This window comes from Arachis ipaensis, chromosome B6 (genome assembly GCF_059453495.1).
Source record: "Arachis ipaensis isolate K30076 ecotype BB chromosome B6, ASM5945349v1, whole genome shotgun sequence".
NCBI classification, from domain to species: domain Eukaryota; kingdom Viridiplantae; phylum Streptophyta; class Magnoliopsida; order Fabales; family Fabaceae; genus Arachis; species Arachis ipaensis.
The window spans coordinates 114,947,949-114,962,470 of NC_142441.1; the positions used below are offsets into that span (position 1 = coordinate 114,947,949).

Here is a 14,522-nt window from a genome sequence, read left to right on the forward strand (position 1 = left end):
TGGGATTTATTCAGAAATGCTTTGTGTCCACAAAATCTGATTTATAACAATTGGGTGATCGCTTAATAAACATCGAATGGGAAAAGAAACCGTTTACTTGTATAGAAAAGAAAATTTAAGGTTTGCATTACTTGCAGTATAGAGAAGAAAAATTGTCTTTTAAAAAAATTAAAAAAAAGATGGATTTTACACACTGTTAATGCCCAACAATCTGTTAGGTGGGAGAGTACAACGCGTGAATCATGCATAAGAATCCAAGAGATGCATGCAAGGATTCCAATTAACTCAAGCACTAGAAAATATTTAGAATTGCACAAAAACAATAGCTGCCGCAACACATACTGATTGTTAATCACCTAAGCTTGATGTACATTTATCCCAAACCAACTAGACTACCCAAATATTAATTGAAAGCTAAGGAAGAATCACACATTTAGCACAAAAATAGTAACAAAGCTTAATCCGATTTAGTTTTCGAGGCAGTCTTATCTTGTTTAACCGGCTGCACTAACAATTTGAATGTCCAAACTGCCAATATAGTTGCCTCTATGGGGGCAATCCAGTACACAAGAATGTGCTCCTTTGTTATGTGATCTCCTCTAGCATAAGCCCACCCCATTACCTGAAACATAGTCAAACAATGTTTTAATCTTTGATAAGATAACAATATAGAAGGTTTCTTAGCAAAAACTATTCGAAAGGATTCTCGCAATTTTTAATTTTACACTTGACAAGATAAAGTGTGATCTTTTTGGAGTAGTGTGCTTACAGAGGCAGGGTTCATACAACCACCAGTAAGATCCGAGCCAAGTATATGAAGTGTTAGCTTCGAGAGACTGGATATCCATGTTTTCATGAAGAAACCTCCACGAAGATTCGTGGTGAGACCAAGAGAAATGGTCACAATTGCATATGTTAGTAACCCTTCTGTCAAGGCACCCCGATGAATGTCAGTGTTCAAGCGCGGTCCACGTCCTACTTCAGGAATGGTATCAATTAAAAGCTTAACTCCAATTATAGATCCAAGCACCTGGAGAGAATGAAACCAAGCATATTAGAATGGTAATCTTCCATTCAAGTTGATTTTGATTTTGTAAAATCAAAATGGTTCAACTAAACAAAAGACGTGACATTATGCACAAGTTAGCAATGTTATGTCAAATAACACCCCTGGTTCTTCACACATCAGACATTATCATTGGTTTTCTGTGTGTGCCATCAAATCAACTATGATAAGATATGTATTATAACAACTATCATTAGTACTAGAGTATATGGATTTCCACAGCATGTAGGGTGTGAGGGAAAAAGATCTAAGGAGATTCCTAAACTGATACAGGTTGCTGATGATTGAATTTGTAACTTCCATACTATACGAGTCTATTTTAGTTTAAGAATGATTAAACGTTTATTTTTTCACTTTACAGAAACTTATCCATTTTTGAGACATACAGAAATATACTGAATGCAAAAACTCGTTTATTTCTGGAGGCAACATATATATATTAACTTCCCTTATAAATAATTCAAAGCAACATAAGAATCCAGAAAAAAATGTGAAAATGGTGCGATTGATGAATAGTTTTGTTAAGGGGCAGGGTTTTGAAGAAGGTAACCTGAGCGGGGATCCGGGCAGCAACACAGTAAAAGAAGCTTCGGAAGCCTGCAGAGAAGGCAGAGGACAAAACGGTTAGGGGGTTGTAGGCCCCACCACGTGTGGCATTGGAAAGGAAGGCAAAGACGAACATGGTGGCCACAGAGAGCCCCATCTTCACAATCTCCGCAGCCAGGTGACCGTGATGGCGACCCACTTGCATCACATCGAAGACGAGAATCCTCACAACAACGCCTGACCACACCCACATCGCGGACAGCACAAAGTCCCACAACACCAGCCTCGTCCGCTCTCCCATCTCCGATGTCGACCGTCTCCACTTGGCTACGGTGGCGCTGACGTGGCCATAGATGATGCAAATGAAACCGTGTCCAGGCAATTTTAACTCTTCATCTCATCTCTAGGACGCCAATTTTCTTTTTATGGAAGGAGAAAGTGTGTTGCCAATTTTCTAGTGGGACTCTTCCTTTAAACAGTCCATTTTGTTAAGCATATACTCAAATTGGTCCTACAAAATTTTGCGTCTTACATTTTTGTTTATAAAAAAAAAATATTTATTGAATTTTATAAAAATAAAATATATAAATTTTTATTTTAATTAAATTCATTATTTTTACTCAAACAAATGAATTTTAAAAATTAATGACAAAAAAAATTATATACCTTGTTTTTATAAAATTCAGACATAATAAAAAAATTTTAAAAATAAAAATATCCAATATAAAATTCTTTAAAAACTATTTAAGTATATATTCTATTTTTTTTCCTGAGCAGCTGCTTAGAATTAAATGCTCTTCATACATACATTACATATTCAATTAACAGAGATGTTAAGTCCTTTTAGTATCTAATTTCAATTGAATTAGTTTACTAACTTAAAAACATTCATAATAAAAAATTTTAGTTGAAAATGAAGAAAAAAATCTCTTTTTTAGCCCGTGCTTGAATGCTTTTCCGAATATATTTCATATGCAGATAAATTATTAAAATTGTATTAAAAAAAATTGTGCATAAAAATTTTAAAAGATGTAATAATAAATTAATTTCTAAAATTTTATTAAATTTGATAAAAAAATAACTAAGGATAAATTGATAATAAAAAAGATTAGGTTGATCAACAAAGAGATGAGATAACAAATTTTGAAAATTATATTATTACATGATACCGCTATTTATTATTAACAATAAAATTACCGATAGTTCTGTGTCTGTGCATCATAGACGGGTAACAAACTTTTAGGCCCATTTATTAATGTGTTTTTTTTTTTTGAAATTAAGAGTGAAACTCAAACTCACGATCTCTAGGTAAGTACGGAAAGACTATGTCATTTGAACTATAGTTCCTTGAATTTTAAGAAACTATTTAAGTGCTTATGAAGAAGTTAAAAAATAACTTCTCTCATAATAAAAAGATTTTTATCATATTTTTTTTAAAATAAGCACTTTTAGAACTAAAAAACTAAATACAAAATAATTTATTTATAAGCTACTTTTAATATAAGCATTTATTGTTTAAGCTATTTTTTGAAAAAGAACTTAATTAAACTATTTATCTAAAATGGGCCTTAATGTAAACAACTTTTCTCTGACATTTTTCTATGGATTTTGTTTTCTTCTTTGATTTCTCTGTATTTTCTGCATATTTTTTCTCCTTTTTTTTTAATTTTTGCTTTTATGATAAATGTTATTTGATCTGAATTTGTTTTCAATCAAATAGTAAAATCAAGCAGTAAAATCAAATTCGTATAGATTTTTCGTGTTTAAAAATAATGAATGATGCAAGTTCAGATCAGTTGAATCAAGACAAATTGAATTATTATTTTAAATCAAATCAAGTGGATGAGATTTGATTCGTTCTTAATTAATGTAATTTATTAGTAGTTGATGCTTGTGTAGTTATTTTGTCTACAAGTTGAATAATTTCTTTTTTTTTTTGTGAAAATCAGTGTTCATGATTGAAGATTTAAATTTGAATGGAATGTAAAAATTTTGAATTATTGTTTCAATGAATCTATTTATATTATGTTTAATGATAGTTTCGGTGTATTTTAAAACACAATTTGGTGTTAACTAGAATTATTTTCGATGGTTTATATTTTGTTGTGGTCACTTTGATATATGATTTTGTGGTTGATATTGTTGGTTCTTATTCTATACACTCAGTACTAAATGGAATTAGTTATTGGGTTCTTTTTTTAACTTTTATGTGATTTCCATTAACAATGAGCTAATGAAATTCTTTGATTATGAATACAAACACTTTTTGTGTTTTTGTTAGTTTATAATAGTGTCGTGCTTATAATTTTTTTGTGTTTTTTCAGTTTTTGTGTGATGTTGATGAGATGTTTGTCCAAAAAATTGGGATGATTTTTAACATATTTAAAGAAGCTAATTGAATTTTATTGGATTCTATTTTTGGCAAACCGCATAGATTAGATCAGATCTGATTTTGGATTTATTTCTCAAAATCGATCCAATCTAAATTTGATCCAATTCAAACCACATAATGTACTAAATATTATTATTTTATTACCATATTTACAATTTTATTTATAATATATTCAATTTGTTATATATTTTTATATTATTTAAGTATTATTATTATTTAGTGAATATTTTAGGTTCAAAATGACATTTATTTATTTATTTTAACTAACTTATAATTTTATTTCTATTGTTAAGTTATTGTTAGTTTTTCAAATATTATTGAACTTGTTATGTCATTGTTAGTTATTTAAAATTTGATGTTGAGACTTGTTATATATATATATATATATTAATTTACAAAATCGCAAATTCAATACAATCCAAACTATTTGAAATTGGATCGGATTTGATTGGATTCTCAAAAAAAAATATCTAATCTAAACCGCATTGCAAGTAAAATTATGTCCAGATCAAATGAATTTTTTATTTAAAATCGATCCAAATCACACTGCGAACACCCCTAAATCTAAGTATAAGACAACAATATAAATAATTTATTAATATTAATAAATTATATTCAGATAAAATGAAAGTTTATGATTTTGAAATGAATAATTAATAAAATAAATTATACTTAAATGTTACAAGAAAAACTAATAACAACTTTACACCATATGAAGAGTTAAGTCTTAAAGTGATTTTTGAGATTGGACGTTTGCACCGAAAAGAATCCCTATATTTTAACTGCATATAAACGACTAAATCCCCATAGTGGTCCCCCAGATTCAGCCCGTGCACCAATTTTGCCCCTGAGATTCCAATTGCACTGTTTATGTCCCCCAGATTCCGATTCGAGCACCATAATGGTCCTTCGGAGATTTTCCGGCGTGACTCAGCGACAGCGTTGCTTATGTGGCACAGCCACTGCCACGTTGGACGCCGTAGTGTACATATGACGTGGAATGTGTGATAAAATTCCCTAATGTAGTCCCTGTCTTCATTTTTAAACCCTAAAATTTCGTTGGCCTTCCCTCAATGTGGTTCTCTCCATCAACGTCTTGTTCTGCATCTCTTCTGTACACCGATAGCTGTCCCCCATAAGAGGAAGTGGGAGCCATGTTGCAGGAAGTTCCAACCGGTCATCGTCGACGGAGAACTGGAGAAGAAGCACGACGCGAAGCAGGCATGGACGGGTTCCGGACTGGTGTGGCTGTGGTTGTCGCCCGGTGCTAAGGTGGTCTGGGATGGAGTCGCATCCTAACAAGCCCTTCTTTGGTTGCCCCAACTATAATGTGAGTAAAGTTTAATAATTTGTAGCTGATTGAAAATTTTTTTTTTGGTTGATTATTTTGGTTGGTTGCAGACAAGTGGAAAAACATGGTGTGGGTTATTCGTCTGGGCTGATTCTGTGCAAGAGGAGTTGTCTGAAGGAGCTGTTGCAGGAGATGATGATGGTGACAGGAAGATGAACTTTGCATGGCGGATGGGCAAGATGGAGGCAGACATTAGGAATCTGAAATTCATAACTCATGTTCTTAGATTTGGGTTCTTAGTAATTGTTGTTTTTGTAGGATTGGTGCTATTAAAGGGTTGAGAACATGTCAATGTAATGCAGTTTCCAAATTAATGAATGAAACTGTTATGTGGTAACATAACAAGGTTTGTGTAAATCATCTTACTTTGATATAATATAATATCCTGTTGGATGAAGTAAAAGAACTTGTAAATAAGTAACAGCAAGATTGATCCAAACCATGGACAGTATTAATTGATCAATACCAAAATATGGCAAACCATTCATAGTTTTAACACATTACAACCATAAGTAATTGAACAAGTAGCATGACATACTTCATTAGTAATCAACAAAATGAACCATTGTTTAGAGTGAGCGCAGTCATTGTATCTTTTAACAAAAAACAAACACTTGACAAGCAAAATGTCCTAATGTCCTAATATGAAAGTTCACTTCTTTCGGGGGTGCTTAAATCCAGGAGTCGGCACAAACTTCAGAAAATTTGTGAATCGTGAAGCAGTGGCAGAACTCGCACCCTTCATTGGTTCCAGTGCTGTAGAAGGGCCTTCTTCTAGTAGGCAGTTTGGCAGGTCTTGTGGCTGGTTCCCTGGTTACTTCAGTGAACTACACAAATTTCAAACCAGAAATAAATACCAAACATTGTCACTCACTAAACCTTTTTCAGAGTTTTTACTCCATGAATTACAAAGGCTTATTATAGAATTAAAATTGTACCTTTTGAGAGTCTTCTGGTTCAGAACAAATTGGCTGTGACAGATCAATTTCTGATGCTTGACCAATAGGAGCAGAATTGATGGTAATATTAGCATTAGCCGTAGCTGTAGCAGTAGTAGTTGCATTCGGAGTAGCAGTTGCAGTGGCACTGGCAGATGCAGAGGCAGTTGCAGTGTCAGTTGTGGTGGCCTGGGCAGTTGCAGTTGCTTGTGCACTAGCATTTTTAGGGTCTTTAGCAGCCTCTGCTGCCTTTGCAGCAGCCGCAGCATCAGCTGCAGCTTGAGCAGCATCAGCTGCTCTTTTCTTTTCACATCCTCTCTTGGTGTGACCCTTTTGCAAGAAGTACTTACATGTGAAAGGCCGAAGCTGTCTTTTCAAGGCTGTTACTGACTTAGATTTCTTGCTAGAACTTGAGACTTCATCTGAGTCCTTCCTCCTCTTTGTTTGAAGATTCCCTGGCTTCCTCTTGATTGGTGGTGCCAATGGCTTGTTAAACTGACTTTGTTCCCAGAAGGCTTGGCCAGGTATAGGATTGATGTGGTACTTGTATGTTTTCTTGTAAGACTCCATGGTTATCAACTTATGGTAGAAATCCTCTGGGTGCTTGTTGACTCTGGCCAGTGCTGCACAAGCATGAACGCATGGAATCCCTACAAGTCCAGTTTACTTCCAGCTTAGGTTAAATCAAAAATTATTTATAACACTAGTGTAAAATTAAATGAGCAAAGGTAAGTGGTTGGGAGAGAATAACCTGTTAACATCCAGAACTGGCAGGTACATAATCTTTTCCCCAGGTCTACCACATGGTTTGTTGGACGCCCATGGACCTCAAACTTCTCATATCCAGTATCTCCAGACCATATAGCATGCCAATGTCTGGACTCTTTCCTCACCTTTTCTAACCTACTTTTGATTACGGGTGGTAACAGCCCCAGGTGATTGTCCAACTTAACCTTGTTCTTAGCCATAGTCCTCATGACAAACATTCTCACCTCTTCTAGAAGAGTAAGTATAGGCTTGCCCCTTGCTTCTTTGATCTTTGAATTGAAAATCTCACAGGCGTTGTTGCAGATCGAGTCCAATTTCGGGTTGTGCCTGAACTGTGACCTCGTCCATGCCTCCCTTGGCCACTTGTCAAGATACTTCCATGCGTCCTCGTTCAGCCGCTTTATACTATCCATGTATTCCTGAAATTCAACAGTTAATAGTTGGGAAAGAAGTCCATGTAAGCTAACTCCAGTTTCAAAAAAAGTGGCTTTATATACCTTAAACTCTTGAAATGTTGTAGCTCTAGCACACTCCCATAACAGTCCCCTAAGCTCCAGGTCCTTTCACTGCTTATTGAAATTTCGCCACAAGTGCCAGACACAGAATCGGTGTCCCACATTAGGCATCACGGCTTTCATAGCAGGCAGTAATCCCTGAAGATATCAAGCATTATGTTACCATAATAGTCCCTAACTTTGAAAATCGATCACCATAATAGTCCCTAACTTTGCACAATCGTTCACCATAATAGTCCCTAACTTTGAAAATCGATCACCATAATAGTACCTAACAGCACACCATCATGGTATAGTACATAATCAAACAATTAGATAAGAGCAGTATTCACAGTATAGCAGCAGACACTAACAGCACACCACAGTATATACTATAAAGGTATCATCACAATTGTATCAAACAATTATATCTTAGGTATCATCAAAATATGGCAGTATACTGCACTATATGCACTACATCAAGCTAACACAGTTTTACACATTTAAACTTATGTGAGAGTAAGGATTAAGGTTTCAGTAAGAAATTACCTTTTGCATATCAGAGATGAAGTTCCACCCACGGGTCTTGTAGTCTCCAAGATCCTCATGTAGCAACTCTAGAAACCACTTCCAATTCTCAAAGTTCTCCACTTCCACAACTGCCCAGGCAATGACATAGACATGATGATTAGCATCTTGTCTAACAGCCGATAGAATTTTCCCCCCGAAAATAGTTTTTAGAAAAGCCCCATCAAGTCCAATTAACGGACGACAGCCAGCCTTGAAACCTGACTTGCAGCCACTCAAGCAGACATACATCCTCTCAAATATGACCTCACCACTAGGCTGTGGCTTTGTGCATATCTGAACAATTGATCCCGCGTTTATTTTCAATAGTGTTTCACCATAGTCCCTAAGCATAGCATATTGCTCCTTGGCATCTCCATAGACTATATTTCTAGCATCACACAGTGCCCGTGATATAGAGTTCCTATTGAGCGACAAGTCATATTTCGTCTTGAAATATGTTGTAACCTTACAGTTTCTGAAATTGGGATATTTCCTTAGTTTTTTTACCAACTTACCTGCAACCCAATTTCTATTTGCTGCCTCGTTTTTATCCTCTCGTGGACAAGTGTGGTCATTGAAGAAAGTCTTAACTTGCCAGCAACTGTCTTCGTGGTCCCTTGATGCGTACACAACCCACTTGCAATCCTTCACCTTACATACTGCCCTCACCCTTTTACCATCGTTCTTCCTAAACCTCATCCGTCTCCCTTCTTGTATAGTGAACTCCCTCACTGCCTCTTTGAACTCCCACTTAGTATTGAACTTCATCCCGACTTCTAAATGTAGTTCCCCGAACCTAGCACCCTGTCTAAACACCGGAAATACATCCTCTGAACTTTCTTCTCCAACCAGCTCATCCTCTGAATTAGGTGGTGTTTTCATCTCCAAAGAGTGCCACGAATTGCCACCATCCGATTCTGACCCCGGATCAAAAGCATCATGGTTATCCCCCTTTATACCTCCCCCCACAAATCCAATGTCCACATCTTCATCAGAAACGTCTTCCACAAATCCAACATCATCAACACAGACCTTGGCCTTCCCTTTTTCCTTTCTACTCTCAGCCTGGACCTTCTTCCTTGCATTGGGTTTCTTGACTTTCTTCTTCTGTGAAGGAACAGTATATCCAATGCCCGATTCATCTGAGCTATCATCCGGCTCTTGTGGCTTATAGGCCTCGTCCTCAGCACTCTCGTAGCTGTCATGAGAGTCTGAGTCAGAGGATAAAAGAACATGATCACTAGCATTTTTCTTTGCTTTTGAAATACCTTTCCCTACAGACCTTAGACAATATCTCCTAGTCCTAGTTACATTGTTCTGTCTCGGCATGGGTTTGGGTTTGGAAACTGTCTTAGGCTTACACTTTGACTTAGGCTTAGGCTGGGACTCCATGTTAGAATTCACATTGCTCTTCTTCAGTAACGCCTCTTTAGCTTGGGGCTTGTATGTTACCATGCTTAAACTCCTAGGAGGGTCCTTCTCGGTGGTAGGTTTGACAGGGGGTCTTTCACCATCCTGGCATTTGACTTGGCTTGCTCTCCAAGATCCCTCACCTCGTCATCAACATGCACAACAACATCCTCTCCTTGTACTATTTCAGGTTCTGAAATGCCATGTTCAATGTAGACATCCACTACCCCATTGTTCTTTCCACAATGAGAACACAGCTCTCTCAACTCATTATCAGAGTCTAAACGCCTCAAACATACTTCCAGGCTCATCCCAGGGACCTGCCACCAAACCTCCTTCATGGTCTCATAGCCTAGCTCTTTGAAGTAATTTCTCAGGTAGAATACATCCAACCTGTCCACATCCAGATCACCCAAACAATGCCTATTGTCAGGTGTGTATGTCCATCTCCCATCCTTCCCCCTCTCAAAATTTCTCCCATGATGAAACATTATGTCTAACAATTCGGCGTTCATCTGCAACATAACAGAGAAAATGCTTAAAATTTACCACGCATGCAACACAAAAACAACAAATAACTTAGATATTACACACCACCAGAGATTAACCCCTGTTCTTTTCACAAGAAACAGAGAATGCATTACTGGTTTGAAGAAGAAAAAAACTAAAACCCTAACAGGCAGTGGATTCTAACACAAACTACATGCATCATGTTCAAGTAACTTAACAATCGGCCATATCAGGAATGAAACATGATCCAAAAAATTCAAAAAAATATAATAAAATTTGTACCTTGAAGCTAGCTTAAACGGTTCTTCAGTCGATGCTTCAATGGTGAACCACAAACCTTCTCCCAAGTTCGTTACAGCAATGTTAAGAAACCAGGCAGCAGTGCCCTTGCCTGTCGCTACTGCTTATGGAGGAGGAGACCAAGCGTTGAGAGAGGTGAGAAAATATGGAGGAGAAGACGTAACGAATACCAAACCCTTTGCCCAAGTTACTACTACTCTCACTGGATCAAAACGGCGACGTGTGGGCTTTCAATCGTTTTGCCCCATGAAACGACGTCGTTCTGACTCTCCAACGTGGCAGTGGCTGTGCCACATAAGCAACGCCGTCGCTGAGTCACGCCGGAAAATCTCCGAAGGACCATTATGGTGCTCGAATCGGAATCTGGGGGACATAAACAGTGCAATTGGAATCTCAGGGGCAAAATTGGTGCACGGGCTGAATCTGGGGGACCACTATGGGGATTTAGTCGCATATAAACGTTCTTGAAATTAAAAAAGTTGCACTACGTTAGTTCTTTCTCCTTTTCCACTTTCTTCCCCTATGAATGACCTAGCATATCTTTTTTACGCTGAATTAGACAAAATAATGTTGCTTTAATTTTGGCACTAACTACTTTATAAAACGACCATTTAATTTTAATGGTCATACATTTTTTGTGTGGCATAAGATGTTTTGTAGTTTATTGACTTAAATGATTTCGTTTCATCAAACATTAGCGTCAAAACTAAAGCAATATTGTTTCATTTAGACTTGATTTGGTAAAGTTTTTATTTTTTAAAAGTAGCTTATAAAAATTAGTTCTTAAAAGATAATTTTTTAAAAGTTGTAACATTTATGTTTGGTAAATTAAATTAAAAATATTTTTCAACAAATATAAACAACAATAAGTACTTTTGGTAAAATAATTTTTAAAATTTTAAAATACTATAATCAATATTAATGTAGAAATTGAATTTAGATATTAATTAATGTATGAGGTTATATTAAATTTTTTAATTTTGATACAAATTATTTTTAAAAAACTTCACTTTAGATATTTTTAAAAGTACCTCTATCTTTAAAAACTATAGTCACAAGTACATAATCTTTTTTATTTATCAAATATAAAATAAAAGATACTTTTAAAAAGTTTAAGCATCTTTATTTTTAAAAAATTTTACCAAATTAAATATTAATTTAGCATAGAAAAATATGTATCAAGTCGCTCCTAACATGACAAACAACTTGTAGAAAAGGGGGTAAAGATCAATATAGTGCAATTTTTTTAATATAAAAAACTTTTATGATGTAATTAAAAGTTTAAAGATCTTTTTAATACAAGCAGTTAATTTTAAATATTATTTTGGGACTTAACTCCTATGCGAGCCGGAGCCACAATAATCAAACAAATATTTATATCATCATATCAAATATTCTCAAAAAATAAAAATAAAACAAAAAACCCAACAAAAAAACCTTGCTACAACGTATAATTGCAACTATAGTCCTAAGTTTTATTATCAATAGGCTTAGAGGTTTCTTAACTTACATAACTCTGTTATAATAGCATCAATTTAAATAGATCAAATTCTTATAAAGTGAAAGAGTAAGAAAAATAATAGAGTAACTTATTAAAATAGTATTTGAAACTTTATAATACTGACAAAAATAACTCTAAAAAATATTAATGACAAATAAATTTTTAAAAATTTTAAAAATATGAAAAAAAGCTAAATATTAAATATATTTTAAAAAATAACTTAAAAATTAGATTTTTATACAACTTTTTATATAGAAAAATAAGATATTTTTATTTTTAAATTTTAGTATTTTTATGTCAAGTAATTTTTTTAAAAAAAAATTATTGTGAATGACCACATTGTTTTGAAAAGTGAAGAGAAAAATTTAGAGAATAATTTTTTTTCAAAATTTTTTTGTTCATCTTCTAAATATTTATTCAAATATTACTAAAAATTTAGATCAAATAGATAAGTTGTTTGCTAAATATAAAAGTTTTTATCAATTACAAAAAAATATAATATTTATTAGTTATTTTTGTCGCAATTTTAAATAATTTAGAGTTTGTTTTATCGATAATGTCTTTCAAGAATATTTTTGTTAGTACTTAAATTTTTTGGATACCGAATTAATAGTTAACTCTAAAATAATAAAATGGACAATTAATCATTTTTAAATTAAAATAATAAAATTCACATATAATGAAAGTATCAATTCAATTATAATTAACCTCTTATTTTATTATTTTACCAATATTATCACTTTAAAAGATCTAAATTCAACTTAAAAAAATCTTAAATTTAGGTTTAGTTGAGTAAAATTTTTACTTTTCAAAAATAACTTATAAAAGTTAATTTTTAAAAGATGATTTTTTAAAAGATATAGCATTTATGTTTGGTAAATTAAATTAAAAATAGCTTTTAATAAACATAAACAATAATAATTGTCTTTGGTAAAATAACTTTTAAAATTTAAAAATATTATAATAGATATAAATGTAAACATTAAGTTTGAAAATTAGTTAACATATAAGGTTATATTAGACTTTTAGATTTTGAAAAGCACAACCAACTTTAAAAAACTCTATTTTAATTTTTAGGTGCTTTCAAAAGTACTCTAATTCTTTAAAAGGTGTAACCACAAGTACGTGGTCTTTTTGATTTACCAAAGGAGCTTGACCTTTAAAAAAATACAAACACCTCTTCGAAAAATTTTACCAAATCAAGCCTTACTTAATTATAATCTCTAATTTTTCTAAATAATTAAATCTTTATTTAAATTTTAGTGCCTTTACCGCAAATACTAATCTAAATACATCTGGCAACAAACACAACTATTTTGAAATTAAACATTTTAACATTACTAATATTTTTTATTTTTCTTAAAAAAATCTTATAACAAACTTACAAGTTATAACTCATTTTATTTAAAAAACTTTTTCTTCCAACATACATAAGTGAATTATGTTGTGATAAGATAAAAATGGTCAAAGTGGATACCCATTAATATAGGCGTCTGATTTTATTCTCAATACTTTACTTCTCAAGACAAACCAAAAAGCAACCCATAAACACTACACAGCAATAATAAAACAAATACTTTTCTCTCTTTTTTTTTATAAAGCACTTCTTTACTTTCTTCACGTACTACAATATAATATTAATATATTATCTTTATAGTAGTATTAGATTTGGTAAATACTTATAGTAGTGTTTTTCTATTTTTACTTTATTTATTACCTCTTCCTTATTTATTTATTTATTTAGTTATTTTATAACACGTTATCAGTACGACACTCTGATCAAATTTTTAGGAAGACTCAGATAACAAATTTTTATTATGTCGAAACTCTCTCATCTTGAATTCAATGCTCTTGATATATCTTGAAACAATTATTTATCATGGATATTAGATGCTGAAATCCATCTTGATTCAATGGATCTTGGAGATACCATTAAGACTGAAAATAATGCATCCCAAAAAGATAAAGCTAAAGCCATAATTTTTCTTCGTCGTCATCTTGATGAAATATTAAAAAATGAATATATTACATTAAAAGATCCTGCAGATCTGTGGAAAGACTTTAAAGAAAGGTATAATAATCAAAAGACGGTGATACTTCCTCAAGCCCGATATGTTAGAGAAAACTTTCTCGATCTTCCATGTCTCGAATGTGCTCCTGTAGCAGCAGTATCGAGAAAAAGAAATAAAAAATATTCTGAGTTAATTTCTTGCCTTCTTGTTGCTGAACGCAATAATGAGCTACTTTTGAGAAATCATGAAGCGCGCCCATCTGGCGCCGCCCCATTTCCTGAAGTAAATGCGGCAAATTACCTCAGAAGAGGTAAATGGCAAGGTTTTAAAATAAGAAAATTTATGGAAGGAAAAGAAATTATATTCAAAAGAGAGGATCTCACCAGAAGTGGGATAAAGAAAGAAATATCGGGTAGAATAAATCAACAGGTGATAAGTGTTTCCGTTGTGGTGGAAAGGGCCATTGGTCACGTACCTGCCGTACCCCAAGGCACCTAGTCGATCTTTACCAGGCATCTTTGAAAAAGGACGACAAGGAAAAAGAGTCAAATTTCGTTTCAAACGATGCTGAAAATTCCACCACTCATTATGATGTATATGATTTCTTTGAGGATCCTGAAGGAAATATTGACTATTTGATCAATGATGGAATAGTTTGATATGT

General features: G+C 33.5%; 2 protein-coding genes and 1 pseudogene across 2 annotated transcripts; all 3 read right to left on the bottom strand.

The window, feature by feature from the left end:
• Nucleotides 1–141: 141 nt before the first annotated feature.
• On the bottom strand, nucleotides 142–2,083 carry SIP2;1 (small and basic intrinsic protein 2;1). Its single transcript, XM_016306369.3, has 3 exons — nucleotides 1,617–2,083; nucleotides 770–1,030; nucleotides 142–622 (listed from the first exon to the last, which is right to left on the bottom strand). Exons 1-3 carry the CDS (start codon nucleotides 1,911–1,913, stop codon nucleotides 458–460), a joined length of 723 nt encoding a protein of 240 aa, XP_016161855.1. The 5' UTR covers nucleotides 1,914–2,083; the 3' UTR covers nucleotides 142–457.
• Nucleotides 2,084–6,007: 3,924 nt separating this feature from the next.
• On the bottom strand, nucleotides 6,008–6,863 carry LOC148562386 (uncharacterized; annotated as a pseudogene).
• A 5-nt stretch (nucleotides 6,864–6,868) lies between these two features.
• LOC110263794 (uncharacterized) lies at nucleotides 6,869–9,469 on the bottom strand. The gene is made up of 4 exons (XM_021105587.2): nucleotides 8,105–9,469; nucleotides 7,661–7,714; nucleotides 7,121–7,480; nucleotides 6,869–6,943 (listed from the first exon to the last, which is right to left on the bottom strand). The coding sequence occupies exons 1-4, from the start codon at nucleotides 9,452–9,454 to the stop codon at nucleotides 6,869–6,871; spliced, it is 1,839 nt and encodes a 612-aa protein (XP_020961246.2). The 5' UTR covers nucleotides 9,455–9,469.
• Between the last annotated feature and the right edge of the window lie 5,053 nt (nucleotides 9,470–14,522).